The sequence below is a fragment of the Triticum dicoccoides genome, chromosome 4B (assembly GCF_002162155.2).
Source record: "Triticum dicoccoides isolate Atlit2015 ecotype Zavitan chromosome 4B, WEW_v2.0, whole genome shotgun sequence".
Lineage (NCBI taxonomy): Eukaryota > Viridiplantae > Streptophyta > Magnoliopsida > Poales > Poaceae > Triticum > Triticum dicoccoides.
The window spans coordinates 605,465,526-605,484,631 of record NC_041387.1 but is presented as its reverse complement, the minus strand read 5'-3'; the positions used below and the strand labels follow the sequence as shown (position 1 = coordinate 605,484,631).

The window sequence follows — 19,106 nt, the reverse complement described above, 5'->3', positions numbered from 1 at the left end:
CCATCACTCCGAGAGAAGCTATCACTCCGACTCAGAACATACTCAAGATGAAGGTGTTGCCGGTCTAGCACTTGTGTCAACCAACTCCTACAACATATTTGACTCGCCAAATGAAGGACTTGGAAGATGCCTCATGGCTAAAGGCCCAAAGGTATTACACCCCGAGTATGTTGATTTCAATAGTGATGAAGATGACTTGCTAGGTGATGATGATTTACTTGCTGACAACTCTAGTGATGAATACTATGATGAAACGTCAAATAATCATGCTAATCAAGATAAAACTAGTGACAATGATAAGGAGAAAATTGAGCTTCTAACTAAAGAACTAAACACTCTTAAGTTAGCTCATGAAACTATCTTAGGAGATCATCGAGAACTTTTAAGGACTCATGAGAAATTATGCTTCGAAAAGCTCAACCTTGAGCAAGAGCATGAGTTTTTAAAGGCCATCAATGATGATCTTCGGAAGAAAAGTTCTTCTTACATTGCCAAGTGTTTACTCTTATCTACTTACATGCCTCAAGTCAAGTCTAGTAACAAGAACAAGAAAGATTCTTCCTCTAGTAGTAACAATATTCATGCTAAATCCAATATTGTTGCTTCTAGTAGTTCTCTTGATTCCACTAACAATTCTCTTAGCCAAGTTACACTTGAGCAAGAAAACAGCTTATTGAAGGGAATTATAGAGAAAGGTGTTTACAAGAGCCTTGCGGAAAGTAAGCAATTCGAGGAGATTGTACGCAAGCAAGTAAGGCACCGGAAGAACCAAGGTGTTGGTTTTGAACTAAAATTCAATGCCAATGGAGTTGAGTGGGAAGAAGATCAATACCCCAAGACGAAGTTTGTTCTTCAACAAGAGAAGTATGATCCTACTTCTTTCAAAGGGACACAAGTTCAAGATGATCTTCCACCACAAGACCACAAGCATAAAGGCAAGGACAAGCTTCAAGAGGAGATTGATGCATTCGAAGAAGCTCCTAAGGCCTTGGTCAAGTGGATTCCCAAGACTACATCAAGTTCTACTTCATCAAGTACGACTACAACTCCAAGGATTCCCATCAAGATGGTGTGGATCCCGAAGAAGAATAACTAGAGAGTTCCTGAGGGTGACTCCGCCAACATACTTCACTCTTATTATTTTGGCAAGAACAAGTGCAACCAACTTCCACATCTTGCACTAGTTCATGGAGTCACAAACCCTCTTGTTGGTAAGACAAGGGACAAGGTAACTTAATGCTTTCATAGACATCATCTTGTGTGTGTGCATCACTCTATGTCTATGAATATCCTTGTTTGTTCCTTGTGGGACTAACCCATGTAGGTATTGAAAGTGCAACTCACTCCAAAGGATTGCTCCAAATGATCTACATCAACATAGAGCATCCACATCTTCAACACCTACATGAAGTCATCATCGACAAAATCCAAGGTTAGTTCATCCCTCTTAGGGGGATCTCACATCTAGGGGGAGCTTTACTCTAAGGATTGAGATAAAGAAACTCAAATGGTGTGACACAACAATGCATTATGTAAAAGTGGTAACCCCACTTGTGCTTAAACGATGAGTATGACCTATGATCAAATGTTCTCATTTGACTCCTATGTCAATATACTCATATATAGATGACCTAGTCATCGCCAATTGCCTGATAGATGCTAGAATTGGTTGTGCATGTTTTGTCACATATTTCATTTGCCATCTTATTGTGTGAGCATGTCGTTTGCATATTTTACTCATTCAAGGACATCCACTTGTTGTTTTGTTTGTTTGGTTTCTTTTCTTTTGCCAAGTGGATGGACAAGAATGCCTAAGAACCTTCTCTAGCTATCTATGTTATTCTTGTCTCAAACTCTATTCATGCTACATCACAAAGTTTGATCAAGTCAGATTCGAACCACTCTATGTGAGGAGCACTCGCAGCCCCCGATTCGTCATAGACTTAAACTTCCAAAACCTTTTTGTGCATTTAGGTCTGACCGATTCATCCATTTCGGTCATATCGAGACCACTAAGTTGATCTAGGTTTTCAATCTCGGTGCAACCGATTTGAACTTTTCGGTCACACCGAGTTGCAGCACCTGCTTACAGTTTTGCATCTCGGTGCCACCGAGTTGTTCCACTCGGTCACACCGATAGGGACGGGCTATATATACTCACGGGTCAATTTTTTGGAAATTCTTCCAAAAACCCTTCGCCCACGCATAGCCTGCTCTGCCTCATCGGGTCTCCAGATCGTCCTCCTCGTCGCCAGCTGCCTCCTGCCGCTGGTATCCGCCGCCGTCAACGGGATTCTTCTCCGCCGTTCCCGCCGTAGCAAGTCCACCGCCGCATTAGGGTATGGACTTGATCTTTGTGCTATTCTCACTCTGATTCCTAGCACATTGCATTGCCATGTATCTTGCCATGATTGAAATCTTCCTATCCAGCGAAAATACTCCGTAGATTAGATTTGATTTGAAAATTTAGGGTTAGATTTCCGCCGAATTCATCTCAGACCGACCGAGTTGTAGAAATCAGTCTCACCGATTTGGCTTAGGCCATTGCACATGTGATTCTCGGTCCGACCGAGAATTGCAAATTGGTGTGATCGAGATCGATTCTCTGTGAAACCCGAGCAGTCTCAGTGCCACCAAACTATGACTCGGTCTCACCGAGTTCACTAGTTTAGGTTCCAAAAGCTGCTTCGGTATCACCGAGTTTACAAATCGGTAGCTCCAAAATGCTTTCTGTGGAAAACTAAAACTAAGTTTTTGACTCATTTTTTGCAAAAACCTCTATGCTTTGTGATGCTCATCTACTATACCTCATCTACATCTATTCACAGGGTCTACTGTCAGAGTTTGCACTATGTCAGATCAGAGTGACAGTCAGAACAGATCAAAGGAGCAAGTTTAGATGAGTGAGGGCACTAGTCCCTCCAGTACCTCAGATGAGGGTAGCAGGAGCACACCTAGTAACTTGCCCAAGGCAGCTACTAGGTCAAGGAAGAAGAGAACCTCAGAATCTGAAAATGAGGACTATGTGGCAGTTGAGGATGAGGCCACATCAAAGAAGAAGGTGCTGAAGAAGAAATATGGCACAGCTGCTGCGATTAAGCCTGGTATGAAGACCAAAGCACCTGCAAGAAGGATTCCCATGTCTAAAGCTAGAGCCTCTACTCAAATACCTTTGGAATCTAAACCCAAAGAGGCTGCTCCAGAGGGGAAGAAAAGGAAAGAAAGAGTCAAGAAGACAATGGCCAGAGTTGTTGGAAAACCCTCTATGATGGAAGAAGAGGAAGAAGTTGCTGCACCAGCACCTAAAGCTCAGAAGCTAATGGGAGATGCAATCAGATCAGGGGCTGCTCCATCAGCCCAAAGATACTCGCAAAGCTGCTCCTAAGCCCAAAGCTGCACCTAAAAGGAACACTAGGAGCATACCAGCTGAAGAAAAGAACAAGGCCCCAGTGCCTGAGGCTGCTATTGAAGAAGAAGATGAAGAGTCACTTGTCTTAAGGAAGTTGAAGCCCAAGATACCTAATCACAATGATACTCATCCAGTAGCTGAGGATATGAAGCTCGAAAAGGATGCAGGTCTAAGACTGTGGAGACAGACTGATCCCTATGTTGTCAGAAGAAGAACTGTTGTAGACTACAGGTTCCACACTAAGGAACAGCAGGATTTCTATGAGAAAGTCTTGCTCAACAAGAAGCCCATAGTATGTGATATGAGATGGGTGGACTGGGATTACATCAGGAAAAATGAAGAGCATTATCCAGGAGTGTATAACAGCTTCAATGCTTGTGGAGTAGATGATTTTGTTGGCCAGAAGCTCACCAAGTGGAATGATGAGCTCATCATGCAGTTTTACTCCACAGCTCATTTTTACCCAGATGGAAGGATTGTCTGGATGTCTAAGGGTACAAGGTACCAATCTACAGTTGAGGAATGGTCTAAGTTAATCAATGCTCCAAAAGAGAATGAGGATGATATGGATGTCTATGCCACAAAGAATAAAGACCATAACTCCATGGCTAAAATGTACAGAGAGATCCCAGATGCTGCTCTAGAGACACATAAGTTTGGATCAGTACATTACCTATTGTCAAGATTGCCTACTATCAACTGGATCCTAAGGCATACTCTGTTTCCCAAGTCAGGTGATCACAAGATGATTAGAGGCCATGCAATTAACTTGCTTCATATATTTGATGTGCCTCGGAAGTTCAAAGTCATGAGCCTGATTGTGGAAACAATCAAAAGGACTGCAGCTGATCAGAAGAGATCATGTGGATATGCCCCACAAATTCAGGAGCTTATAAACTCCAAGATGGGCACTGGCACATACCTTTTGGACAAAGAGCACTTGCCCATCTACCCTGATTTTGGGGACAACACCATAGTGATGGATGAGAATGAACCATCATCTGTGCAAGCACAAGAGAAGAAAGAGAAAGCAAGGGCTGAGAAAGCTGCCAAGATGCCAACTGTTGATGAGGCATCTCAGTATTTCCTGAAGAGCAAGCAAGATCATCTTGGCTACTTGATTGCCTCCACCTTGAGGATTGAGAAGGGCTTGGCCACCCTGACTCAAAACCAGGAGAGTTTGGAGAGAATCATAGAGCAAAAGTGCTATGATCTTGATGTGATGGTCACTGAGATTCAGTCAGTTGTTGAGCAACTTCAGGAGGAAGTGGAGGAGAAGAAGGGCAAGTCTACCACAGATGCATTTGCTAGAGTGCCCAGAGGATAGAGATCTGCTGCAGTGCCAGTTATAGACACCAGAGCTACATCATCTGCACCAGCAACAGCTTCAGTGCCACCAGCTCCATATACACCGACTGATGCTTTCGTCCTTGGAGTCATCTCTACACCACCAGAAGACTAAGCCTGAGAGTCATTTTAGCACTATGCATTTTTATGAACTTTTTGGTAACTTGTTGCCATAGGGGGAGAAAAATGTATAGATCATAGGCTTTGAGAGAGAGTGTTGCTTTTGTTCTCTCTTGTTTTGGTGGTTGAACTTCGTGTTTGCATGTTTGCTTGATACATTATGCCGTTTGTGAGATACTTGGATGATCATGTGTTTGATCATATGCTATGCTACATTATTGCTTGTTGGATGATATTATCTCTTACATTTTCATATGATCATTCACTTTGCTTGGTGATGAGTGCATGAGTTCAATCTTTATCATTTTGAGCGCTCCACCAAGATGTATGTGACATGGAACAGTAACCCATGATCCTAACTCATTGTGCATTTGCAGTCCAAAGCAAATCTTAAACTATGCACAAATTTAGGGGGAGCTCTTGCTTTTCACATACTTCTCAAAGCGACTATGTTTTTCAATCTTATTATCATTTGTCAAAGCTTTGATCTATATGTTGTCATCAATTACCAAAAAGGGGGAGATTGAAAGTGCAACTATCCCTGGGTGGTTTTGGTAATTCCTAACAACATATAGCTCATTGAGCTAATGCTATCTCAAGATAAATATTTCAGGAAAGCTCAATGATTGGCATGGCATGGATGAGAAAATTGGATCCCTCAAAATACTAAGGACAAAAGGATTGGATCAAGCTCAAAGCACAAGACTCTACATTTTCTATTTAGTGATCCAAGATCACATTGAGTCTATAGGAAAAGCCAATACTATCAAGGAGGGATGAGGTGTTGCTTAATGAGATTCTTGCTCAAGATGCTTAGTGATATGCTCCAAAGCCCTCAACTACTTTCTCACATCCACCTATGACCTAAACCAAAAATCAAACTCGGCCCCACCGATTTTTTCTATCCGGCGCCACCGAGTTATGATGTCATAGCCACTGCCACAAACCCTAGTCTTTTCGGTCTCACCGATAGGGATCTCGGTCTCACTGAGATGGGGTTGTAATCTCTCTATTTCCCTTCATAACGTTTCGGTCTCACCAAGATGAGCGATCGGTCCCACCGAGATTGCAATGTAAACTCTCTGTTTCCCTTTTGTAACGTTTCGGTCCAACCGAGATGAGCGAATCGGTCCCACCGAGTTTGCCTGACCAACTCTCTAGTTAGCTTATTACCAAAATCGGTCTCACCGAGTTTGTGTAATCGGTCTCATCGAGATTACGTTATGCCCTAACCCTAACCATACCGGTCCCACCGAGTTGACATGTCGGTCCCACCGAAAATCCTAACGGTCACATTATTTGTTATATCAGTCCGACCGAGTTTCAGGATTCGGTCCCACTGAGATTGGTAAGTTGTGTGTAACGGTTAGAATTTGTGTGGAGGCTATATATACCCCTCCAGCCCCTCTTCATTCGTGGAGAGAGCCATCAGAACATGCCTACACTTCCAACTTACATTTTCTGAGAGAGAACCACCTACACTTGTGTTGAGGTCAAGATATTCCATTCCTACCATATGAATCTTGATCTCTAGCCTTCCCCAAGTTGCTTTCCACTCAAATCTTCTTCCCACCAAATCCATATCCTGTGAGAGAGAGTTGAGTGTTGGGGAGACTATCATTTGAACCACAAGAGCAAGGAGTTCATCATCAACACACCATTTGTTACTTCCTGGAGAGTGGTGTCTCCTAGATTGGCTAGGTGTCACTTGGGAGCCTCCAACAAGATTGTGGAGTTGAACCAAGGAGTTTGTACGGGCAAGGAGATCGCCTACTTCGTGAAGATCTACCCCTAGTGAGGAAAGTCCTTTGTGGGCGACGGCCATGGTGGGATAGACAAGGTTGCTTCTTCGTGGACCCTTTGTGGGTAGAGCCCTCCGTGGACTCGCGCAGCCGTTACCCTTCGTGGGTCGAAGTCTCCATCAACGCGAATGTACGATAGCACCACCTATCGGAACCACGGCTCAAAAATCTCCGTGTCTCCAATTGCGTTTGCCTCCTCAAACTCCTCCCCTTTACCTTCATATGCAATTGTGTTAAATTCCATGCTATACTCTAGAATTGCATGTGTAGGTTGATTGCTTGACTTGTGCTAAGTTGCTAGAATCTGCCAAGAATTAAAATTGGGAAAAGGCTAGATTTTTATTTGGTCATGTAGTCTAATCAGCCCCCTCTAGACATGCTTTCGATCCTACAATGTTGAGGGATTGTTATATGATCTAATTATGTTATCATTGTTGAGAGAACTTGCACTAGTGAAAATATGAACCCTAGGACTTGTTTCGAAGCATTGTAATACCGTTTTCGCTCAATTTTGTTACTTGCTACCTTGTTGTTTTTATATTTTCAGATTACAAAAGACTATATCTACCATCCATATTGCACTTGTATCACCATCTCTTCGCCGAACTAGTCACCTATACAATTTACCATTGTATTGGGTTTGTTGGGGACACAAGAGACTCTTTTTTATTTGGTTGTAGGGTTGTTTGAGAGAGACCATCTTCATCCTACGCCTCCCACGGATTGATAAACCTTAGGTCATCCACTTGAGGGAAATTTTCTACTCTCCTACAAACCTCTGCACTTGGAGGCCCAACAATGTCTACAAGAAGAAGGTTGTGTAGTAGACATCACTCGCCGTATTTCCATCACAGCTCACAACTCATCCTGAACCGGGAGAGCCACCAATCGAGTAGCCGTGGCTATCATGTTATCCAAAGGATTAGAATAGTGACCCCGGGGTGTCGGAACATGCTGAGGAGGAGTCAAATTCAAATGTGGGGGATCTGTAGCACGTGGATGAACCGGTGCTCTAGCCGCTAGCGCCTCAAAGGCCCGACCTACACCAGGCGGGTTACTCGTTCCTTCCCCAGGCATGTTGAAAAGATTCCTCAAATCGTAAACTGGGGGTAAACGACTCAGATGCCTTCTGTTAAAGACAGCGTTCGATGCGTCCCGGTCAAAGCTCAAGCGAAAGTTCTCTGCTTGAAGCCATTTTGCTTCCCTCTCCAAGGCGGCTCGCTCCGTCGCCATCTGGGCGTTCTTAGCGTTTAGATCCTCCTTGGCTTGGGCTATCTCATCACATAACTTTGCAACGTCCATGTTATGTTGTGTTTGGTTCGCCGGGGTCACCTCTGCCATCAACAACATTGCCAGATCCTCCAACAGATCTGATAAAACTTGAGCCGGTGGGCGCACAGGGCCTCCTGCCCCAGCTGCCGTTGTCATTGATGAACCGGAGATCATTGCCGCCGCAGTTGAAGAATTCTGCCCTAGCTGTGTACCGGCCGTGAAGATTGTAATCTGGCTTGGCGGCTCGTAGGGGTCCGGAATACTGTCACCATCGAAATAGACCCCAAGCCCGCCATCCTGAACTTGATACATCGAATTGGTCTCGTCGGTTGAGGACTCATCGCCTGAATAGACGGCCGTCTCACCACCAGATTCAGATCCTCCTTCCAGATCTACTCCTTGAGTAAAGCCAACAAAGACATGCTTCGGGGCGGCTTGAACCTTGGCATGTCGCGCGCGCTGAGCCATCTTGATGATGTCGATGCAGGTGTTCGGCTTAGCTTCCGACTCACCAATCTTGCCGATGAAGACATGAATTCCGCCAAAGGGGACCCGGTACCCGTACTCAATTGAGCCGGCCTCGGGGGCCCAGCCTGTGTCATCGATGTAGAGCTTGCCGCGACGACTCTTAGTCATCCATCCCACAGTGTATCCCTTGAGCCCTACGAAGCTACCCTTCAAGAACTCGAAACCATGGTGGGCGCCAACTGTCGTGGAATTATCATGGCAGATGCCCTAGCATGAGTACTTAGGTATGGAGCCATCGCAACGTAGTTAGCTTGAAGGGGTTAAACAGGACAAGAGACACAGAGAGTTTTACCCAGGTTCGGACCCTCGCAATGAGGTAAATGCCTACTCCTACTTTAGGTTGCATTGCTCGGGTTTCGATTACCAGGGAGCGAATACGCTTAACCTAGTTCTTGACTTGTTGTTTTTTGCCCTAACCCGCCACCGGGCCACCCCTTTATATACATAGGCTGATGCCCAGCGGCTTACAGAGTCTCGGCCGGCTCATACGAAACTTGTCCGGCTCGGTGACAAAACAAAACTTTCCGTAACATACAAGTTAAACATATGGCGGTTTATGCTCGTGGGCCTCAAGTCTCCTCCGGGTCTTGGGCCTTCAGTAAGCTTGCTTCATGAACCGCCATCTTCAACATCTTCCTGGGGCTTCACATTATGAACCGCCAGTGGTATGACCCGGCACCTCCTGGGCGGGTCATACCCAATAGTTATATCCCCAACAGACCTCGTCTCACCGTAAGCTTGGGCCGCGCATCAATACCGAGCACATTAACCAGCTAAGTCGCTTTGACGCTCAATGTTTTAATTTTTAAGTTTTGTTCGGTTCGACCATGCTCACATACGTTGTTTGTTAAAAGAAACTCCCTTTACCCATGTTCACTGGGGGCTCTTAAAATTTATATGAGCCATTTTATAGTAAATTTGTTTACTTCTTGGTCGTTGCAAAGTCTTTCTCTACCGCTCCTTTTTCGACTCGAGTGTATGGTCAATAGCTGGATAGCCTGGCTTCTCTCTAAAGACGCTCGAGTTTAGTTTGCTAAACTGGCCTCGGAGAAGCACTCCGCCTTCGAGATAAGGAAATTGAAGCCGATGCTGACCTACTTGCAGTCTAGAGATCGGATGTGTCATGTTAAAGCACAACAGAAGCACAAAAAACTTTAAGACCAATTTTCGGGTTGGCACCAAAAACTTGATTTAGATCGGACTTAAATTTTTTATTGAAGTCTTTTGGTTTTCCAAGCTTATGCCACTTTTAACCTATTTGTGTGTTTCCAACATAAGTCTTGCAGTACAATGTCGGACACCTCTAAAACTTCGGCAATATCAACACGGGGTTGTGACTAGAGCCGAACCCACCGAAAGCCAAGGTACTTCATGGACTCCTTGGCAAAAACATTCTTGGATATTGCTATATATGCATCAGTTTCGAATTATGTCTTCGGTAAATAGTTGGGTTGCCCGGCTCCTGTGCTTGCCTCCTACGTTCCGCTTTGTTCGGCTAGGTGTGCGAAGGGAGAACCACTGCGATTGTGCTTCCAGCTCGCATGGTTAAAGCGCCTCAGTGGAGAAAGCCAAAAACTGACTGTCACAATAAGCACAAACTGGTCAGCGTTCCGATGACTGTGTTAAACTATAAGATCGATAGAGGTCACCCCGTGTTAAATGACGGGCCATTCATAACATTGGCCGAAGTGTTTACGGCTTGACCTCGGCTGTCTCCGAACACTAACCGGGGGCTAGTAACTGGCCTCCCAACTTTAAGCTTGTATGACTAAGTGAAAGTTATAAAGCACGCATATCTGATTGCCTCGTTTCCGCTAAAACAACCGCCTTCGGGCACCGAGGCGTCGTCTAAGGGTTGTTTTGTTGCGGAAACACTCTATGTAGCATCTACAAAGGGGTGGAAGCCGACGATGGGCCACTTTCAACTGATAAACGGTCGCAACGGAGTCAAACTAAACATATCATTAGCATTTGTATTCAGTATACAAACGCTGCCTTCCGTTATCATCATTATAAAGCCATAAATATGCATCAAATTTGACTTAAGATTTTGGCCAAGCTGGGTTGCCTGGCTCCTGTGCTTACCCCTACGTTCCCAATTGTTTGGCTAGGCGGTAAAGGGAGCATCTTTGTGATTGTTACTACCGGGTCATCCGGGTTAGTACCTCAGACTGGGTGAAGCCGAAAGCTAGCTATCTTAAAGCATATAATTGGTCAGCAACGACAGAAGTGAAAATTTAGGTCTGCTAAAGACCACATAGTTCGGGAACTTTCCCCAAACTAAATCCTTAATATTTTTCTCCCGCATTGATCGGAGGTGAGGTTTCATGATCATGGTCGGCATGACAATCCAAAGAAAGGAACCGATAGCGGGAATATTTTCTTTGGAACATGTTTCTTACATTAAATAGTAATATAACATTCTCTCCGCATACCTTTATTCATAAAAATGTATGGCAGGATTGCCTTGTTTGTCGTAAATCTTTGCCCTCATAAAGGCTTTATAAAGTGGGACAAACACTCCCTAGCTACTGGACGAGGAGGTTGAAGCCGATGGTTGGTCAACAAAGTTTTGTGTAATGCGGATCCGAGCATTAATGATGTGAAGTACTTGGATACATAGAGTCATTACACTTAACTTGTGTTTTTTATCCAGATAACGATCCTTAATTCGGCCACTCGTGCCCACATTAAGGCTCGGGGGCTACTGGGCTTCAGGCTTCTCATTTACTAATATTAAAGGGGCAGATCGATCCCCTGATCTAGTGTTGCCACCCGACCAGTGTCTCGGGGGCTGCTGCATTGCCTATTCAATGCAGAAAATTCAAAGTGCTCGGTGTTCGGCTTGACCGAACTATCGGCAAACGCGTCTTCGGACAACAATAGGTACCATCTGGACCTATCCGGCATCAAGCTAATATATTACGGCAACTTCTCAATACCCTCTCTCAAAGGCCCGTTCGCCGATCACTATTTCCTCTAATATATTACACCGCATTTCTATTCCTAAGTATGCTGCCGAGCTGGGAATTGATCCTCAGGCCGATTTCACGAATCGACCTGAGTCTCAGGGGCTACTGGGGTCAGCAGTTTGATTTTATCCTTCAGGTGCATCCCGGATATTAGGCCAACACGCACCTTGAGGGCTACTGGCTGTACATCTTGGCAGAAAATACATTGCACAAATCGGAAATAAATTCATAAAAATCAGCCCATGGTCAAGGTGGTGCACCACCTCGGATACAGTCCGAAGTTGGTGCTCGACTTCAAAAGATACCTCGGAAGCAGTCCGTCATAAAGCTCGGTTGCAAGTGGTTGGATCCATAGAGGGCATCTCCGGCATTAAGCTCGTTTGAATCCTTTTTACTTTTTCAAGACCAAGGTACTTTATGACACCTCGGATATGGTCTGCCGTTGGAGCTCGGATACATTCCGGCATTGGAGCTCAGAAGCGGATCGGCATTGGTGCTCGGCTGCAAAAGATACCTCGAATGGAGTCCGGCGTTGGAGCTCGGATGCAAGAGGACACTGTCGCAAAAGAAACACTTCAAACCCAAGGTGTGGCGTAAAAAATAACAAGACATTTATAAAGGCAAATAACTTAAAGGGGCTCCTCGGATACCCGACATGTAAGCTCCTCGGATTCACTTCGGCGATCCTCAAGATCGAAGATGAGAGGATTTGTTGAACTAGTTTTCAAGACCGACGACCGAAGATGAAGAACAGTTCGGAAGAATCGAGACCGGTTTAGGGGGCTACTGACGGCGTCCTGGACTAAGGGGTACTTACCACGTCATCTCCCTATCAGTGGGATTGGGCCGAGGACCCCCATGGACGTTCACTCATGGGCCAGTTCAGACAGTCGATGCATAGACGAGGAAGTTTCCACAAGACTTGGTGATCAAGACAAGGACTCCTCTCCACCAACGTATTCGACTAGGACTCTTGTTATCCTAGCCTCTGGTACGTTATATAAGCCAGGGCCAAGCTAGTCGATAGATGATTATGACATTATTCATCATACCCTCAAGTTTTAGACCACAACATATGATCTCGAGGTAGATCAACTTTGTAATCATACACATCGAATATAATCAAGCAGGAGTAGGGTTTTACATCTTAGAGAGGGCCCGAACCTGGGTAAACACCATGTCCCTTATCTCCTGTTACCCATCGATCCTAAGACACATAGTTTGGGACCCCCTACACGAGATCTGCCGGTTTTGACACCGACAACCGTGTCAAAGTTGTGCCCTCTCACTCGCAAGTCACACCTGCTAGTCGCATACCAAGAGTTTGATTCAATTGAATCTCATGTAGTGAGTTTAGCTTTTGGCGAGAGTGAATTGGTGTGGTTGTCCATCCTATCCTCTCATCATAGAAATAGAATGGGAGATGGGGGCATATTCACATAACACTTGTCCAGATCTGGCATTCCATGAGATGTTGAAACTGGCATGAGGTACCATTGTCTTCGTCTGGCCACTACATTAGCGCCGGCTTGGGAAGTTGATGATCAAAAGAAGAATATGCTTCAGTTTGCCTTGTTCAACCTCCACACATAGGCACTTCTTCCCTTGCTTGTTGCTAGAATTGATTCCGTCGAAGATGGTGGCCGAAGCATCTCCAATGAGGTTGCTATCTATGCAGGAACCCAATTGCGCTCTTGTTGGTATAGGTGGACCCTTTCAGTCAAAGGGAAGGGCATGCTTGTAATTTCACTTTCTCCCAGGGTTCTTCTTACAATGTTGTAATTTTTTTGCTAAGAAGACGTTCGAGTCCCTACCCATTGTTAAAATAGTTCTAACCTCTAATAAAATACGCAACTGCAATTTATTTCGAACCTATTTGCCTCTACTAGTGCAACTGGCCAAACTCATAATATGGGCTCACATCTCGAAAAAATTGATATTGTTGTCGAAAGTGTTATTCTGCTCGCAAGCTAAAATCCACCAAGGATGAAATGTAAAATCGAAGAAAGTAGTAAAGAAAACAAATTAAATTTTGTTGGCAATAAACATGGATGAATTCTTTGCATATGTGCAAAATTTCATAAGACTTTATGTAGAAAATTCGGCAATGTTTTGTTTGAAAAAAAATCAGATTTTTTTATTTTTTATGTAACTGTTCTTGCGGGAGCATTTGAGCTCGTGAGAAGAAACTCCATGTCTTGTTATTTTTCGTGTTGCTTTCCATTATTGGTGTTGTTATGTGGTGCTTTTGCGTGAGCGGGAGCGCCAGGCTACGTGAACACAACAGTAATGGGCCAATTACTGGCGCGGCATGTTAACAGGTCCAACATTTTTTATGTTAAATCTCATAATTTATATACTTTCTAATAATTTTACAAATTCGTTCAAGAAAGAAATTATATATTATGTCTGGTAATTTAGAAAATGTCCTTGCATTTTAAGGTTGTTAACAAAATTTTAAAAAGTGTTAGCGCATTTTCAAAACAGATCCAACATTTTTCTTTTTTTTTGTTAAATCACATAGTTTAAATACTCCCTCTTTAATCGAATATAAGACCTTTTAGATCACCACTTTACACCAGTTTAGTGATCTAAAAGATCTTATATTAGTTTGCGGAGAGAGTATTTTGTAATAAGTTTGAAATTAGTTTAAAGAAAATATACATCATGATGTGTAAATTTTAAAAGTGTATGCACATTTTTAAAATTTTCGTCAAATTTTAAAAAGTGTTCACATTTTCTCAAAATATGTGCTTCTAATTTTACAAATTGTTCCTTGTTTTCTAAAACTGTTCATGAAATTAATGTTGACATATTTAGAAAAAAATCACGTGATCTTGAATATGCTCATTTATATTTATGTTTTTGTATAATGTCAAACAATGTTTGTGTAACTTTAAAAGTGTTCATGCATTTTAAAAATCTTAGTTAAATGTTCGTGTATTTATTTCCAAAAAATAAAAGGAAAAAAGAAAATTACAGAAAATGAAAATCAAAGAAACTAATCTGAAAATCGGGGAAGGAATAAAAATAAACAAAAATATAATAAACGGTGGAAGTTACTTTAAAGCGGAAAACCTGTTCCCGAAAAATTCAAAGGATAAACCAGAACTAAGAACAAAATGCAGCCGATAAAACTGCCTCGAACTGGGCCAGCCCATTCTGCAATTCCCCAGCCCAGTGTTGTATACGCATTTCCGTCATTACGGCCTGGCCCATCAAATTACTCGGTGTTTTTAAGTTTTTATGTACAAACATCAAGAAAATCGCCTAGCTTGGCCGAATATGTGTCTTGTTTGACCGAGTTTGTTTTTCAAAAAAAGGCGTCTGGGTTGGGCTTGGGACGGCGGTTGGGAAACCGACCACCCCCGCCGATATTTTCGCCGGCGCGCCCCTAGGCGGCGCTATTTCAGGCCCGTGGGGGCCAAACGGCTGGAGCCCACACGCCATGTTCTGATCAAGTTTCTCCGGCCGGTTGGCCTTGGGTCGAAGGCTTCATTTGTCATTTCCACGTAGGCGGGAGGAGTCGTCGGGGTCGCTGCCAGGTCCCCATCCACCAGTCATGGCTAGGCTCCGGGTCAGGGCAGGGGTGCAACTTCCACACTGTTGGAGGCGGGCGGGGTGCAGCAGTCACCATGGTTCCACCGGCCGCCGCCGTGCACGCGTGGACGGCACGATTCGTGGAGACATATTCTAATCTTGATTCGGAACGAGGATCTATATTCCGGCCATATATCTGGCTCAATCGGATGCAACCATTTCATCTGGTCTGCTACACAGCTGCAGGGTACGGTCAACGGAGTTTTCTGCTATCAGCTGTTCGTATTCGGTAATGCTAAAAATCTCATTTGTTTTTGGTTCCTCTGACCTTCTCTTAATTCTGTGCCGGTCGTACACGGCTGCACGCACATTCCTCCTTGCTTCCGTTGTCGCCGTGGGTGCAGGTTTGCCAACATGAGCCACGTACCGTTCCCGTTCATCTGAGCGCAGCTACTTTGGTCCATATGTACAGAAGAGAGTTCGACCGACGTGCTTGTATGCACCTAGAGGTGCATGCTGTTTTTCATGGCGGCTATTCAATTGTGTCGGCGTACGTGTCGCGTTCTGGAGCTGCCTTACCCATCCAAGGAGGGCGGACCGACGGGCTTTGGCCAAGACGGAAACAAGTTCGGATCGAGACAACCAGCTTCACGTCGAAACGATGGATCACCGGCTACTAAAAGTTGAAAAGCAGCCGAGAAAATGGAAAGATGATTCAAGCATGACAAAAAAGCTAAAGAGTGGAGTAGCAGAGAAGCAATCATAGAAGGAAGTAACTCTTCTATCAGTGCGTTTGTGTGACCATCCGTGTGAATACGATGCAAACATTCCTTTCTTTTCCTCCTGATTTTTGCATAGTATGTTCAATCGCTCCCGTATGCTATCTTCGTCTCATATGCGTCGTCAGAACAAGTAACAAGTACCAATAGTAACAAGACCAAAGGTATGCGAGAAAATTAAGCAAAACTGTCGTATAATTCGTGAATCCCAGAAGCCATTCACACAGTACATACTATGCTAGAGAAACTAGATACAAATACACGTTAATTTACATCCATACACTGTGTCCTAAAAAAATCAATAACCATATGCAATTTTTCACCATATATGTATGCTTCTCCTTACGGTCAGCTACTTGATCTCGTGTATATACACGGCGCTTGAGAAAAATATCAAATCAAGCTCAAGAAGAATACTTGCAAAAAATAACAGAGAAAATAAAGAAAATCAATACCCGATCGATCGAGAACCGAGAAAGGCCAAGCATGGTTCGTATGGTTGGTAGCTGGTGCCGGCCGGTCTGATCAAAAGAAGACCCACTTGGTCGACGACTTCTCCTTCATGGTGCTGGAATGGAAGAGCTCGCCGCCGTCGCCTTCCCCTGTTTTCCGCCGCTTCTCCGTCCCGACCAGCCTCGACAGGAACCTCCCGATCTTCTTCTTGCTGCTGCTCTTCTTCTTCTTCTTCGGCTCGCCGTCCTTTCCCTTGGCTTCTGCTGGTTTCTTTGAGGCCGTCGGCATGAGCGGCTGCGAGAAGGCGGAGACGTTGACGAAGGAGGAGCCGGCGCCGGCGCCGACGACGTGGACGGAGGTGGCGTCGGCGGAGAGGGCTGCGTGGTGGAGCGGAGGGGAGTCGGTGGAGGAGTAGGGGGAGGTGCTGGCCGAGTTGGAGGCGCGCGTCAGGGTGGTGGTGGCGGAGGAGTTGGCGGAGAGGTGGGCGAGGCGATCGCGGAGGCAGCTCGGGCACACGCCCTTGGACAGCCGGTGCTCCGGGTGCCGCCGGCACCGGTCCTCCCAGTCCGACCTCCGCATGGCCAAAGCTTGAATCGATCGTAATCAGCTCGATCGATCGGCGTGCGCCCTCGCGTTGCCGTGTCGATCGATCCTCGTCTTGTTGGAGTTCGTGTTCTTGGCGGTGTTGATGCTCGGGGAGGGTGGGGGTGGAGAGAGGAGATATGAAGAGCAGGGGAGACCCGAGGTCGACGAAGCGAGGTGGAAATGTCAGCCTTGTCGCAAGAGGTGGAGTTGCACGGTGCCAGGTGGTACTGTTTTATTGGCGGGTCAATAGAAAAAAAATAATGTTTTTGTTTTCATTTCGGGTTCCTTTCGGATACTTTTCCTTTTCCTGCCTAGTGGGGAGGGATTTTGGTGTTGGAACTGTAGCATCTATAGTAGCCCGACATGAGTTGATCCCTCAACGCAAATGAGAGTGATATCACTTTTTCCGTAAGGCCACCAAGGACATATTCATGTTATTTAGCCCCCATGATATGCAAAATAATGCTCTCTCCGGCTCTTTACAAAATTGTTCTTTACTCAACCATTGAGCTTCGGCTCCGAATCTAATATTCAATACTTTTTTCTGAATAAATGCCTTATGAGTAAATGGCTATATAAGTTATCAGTAGAGAATGACGGTATGTGTGCACAGATATTACACAACAAATATCTGCAATCGAATTTTTTTGCCCAAGTCACCGCAAGGCCGAATGATTCGCCATTTTGAAAGGGGCTTATGAGAACGAAAGGCTTGTTCTTTCGTAGGACCAAATTTCTTGTTGGCAATGGGATGACAACAAAATTTTGGGAGGATATATTGCTAGGGGAGACGTCATTAGCCATACAATATCCAAGCCTTTATAATATTGTGCAACGTAAAGAGGATTACATAGGCACAGTATTATAATCGGTTCCCTTGAATATTCAGTTTATGCGACCATTAGTTGGGGAGAGTTGGAATTCCTGGATGCACTTGGTATGGAGATTGATGGATGTTCAATTATCCGACGAACCTGACTCATTACACTGGAACTTGGTTAGAAACGGAGTGTTTACGGTAAAAATTTTTTATATGGATCTAATTAGTTCTGGCCCAATCCCGTGGTCTATACATATATGGAAGGTTAAGGTCCCCTTGCGTATTAAAATCTTTATGTGGTTTGTCCACAAGCAAGAGATCCTCACCAAAGATAATTTGTTAAAGCGACGATGGGTAGGCAGTTCACGATGTTGTTTTTGCGATCATCATGAAACAATACAGTATCTCTTCCATAGATTGCCCTCTCGTCAAATTACTTTGGCGAACGATTCATATAGCCTTCAACATCGTCCCTCATTGAATCGTTATTTGGGACGTGGTTAGCTGGGGTGGAACATACTAATGCGGCTCGTATTCGAATTGGAATATGTGCACTTATGTGGGCCATATGAAACTGCAGGAATGATATGATTTTTAACCGACAACATATTTTAACCTTCTTGCAGGTCATCTTCAGAGCTACGGCATAGATCCGTACGTGGTCCTTACTCACTCCTACGGACTCCAGGGAGCCATTGGTTACTGGGTGCAACCAATGTAAGATAGTAGCACGGGCTATATTCAACCGGTTTGAATGGCAGTCGCATAACAGGATAGGAGTCTAGGGTCCTAGTCCTTTAATTCACACCGGTTGCAGCATTGCCTTTTTTTATGTTTCTTTGCTCCTTTTGCGAGCTGTGATACTTTTAAGACTTTGTGCTATTTTGAGACTTTTAATAATATGGCTGCATGCATCGTTCAGATGCAGAGGCCGGGGGCAAGCCTCCTTTTCCAAAAATAAACTTTTTTCTGAAATCACAGCTCTTTAGCTCTACTCGTTAATTAAGAAGAAGAGAATTATTGGTGAATTAGCGAAAAACCGAATGAAATTTGTTACATCACACCCACAAAATAGGGCACCCAACCAACCTGGCTGTCCGCTAAGACCCACCTACACCGCTGAAGAGGGAAACATCATCTCGGCCGTTTGCAAACTTTCATCGTTTTCACTTCATCCCAAGCAAACAACTCTATCTTCATCATAGATGACCAACCAAAGAGCTCTCACCTCGGACGAAGCAACAAATATCTAATGGTCTATGCCAGACAATTGGTCGAATGCGTCGAGGACTAGTTAGCTCTGACTTCGACTATGAGTCATAAGAGGAAAAACACATGACTTGCACTGACTGAGCCTGGCATAGCCACTAGAGATTATTGGACACTAGACCAACCCTTTGCACGACATCATCACTGTCGCATTGCCCCGCGACACTAGAACTTCAACTTCACTACAACTCACGAAGATGCTAGAACAAA

General features: G+C 44.6%; 1 protein-coding gene across 1 annotated transcript; it reads right to left on the bottom strand.

Moving 5' to 3' along the window:
* Positions 1–15,936: 15,936 nt before the first annotated feature.
* Positions 15,937–16,993, bottom strand: LOC119291718. Its single transcript, XM_037570524.1, has one exon. The coding sequence runs from the start codon at positions 16,799–16,801 to the stop codon at positions 16,295–16,297; it is 507 nt and encodes a 168-aa protein (XP_037426421.1). The 5' UTR covers positions 16,802–16,993; the 3' UTR covers positions 15,937–16,294.
* Between the last annotated feature and the right edge of the window lie 2,113 nt (positions 16,994–19,106).

Coding starts and splice junctions, on each gene's coding strand:
- LOC119291718 (XM_037570524.1), bottom strand. CDS start 16,801: ATGCGGAGGTCGGACTGGGAGGACCGGTGCCGGCGGCACCCGGAGCAC.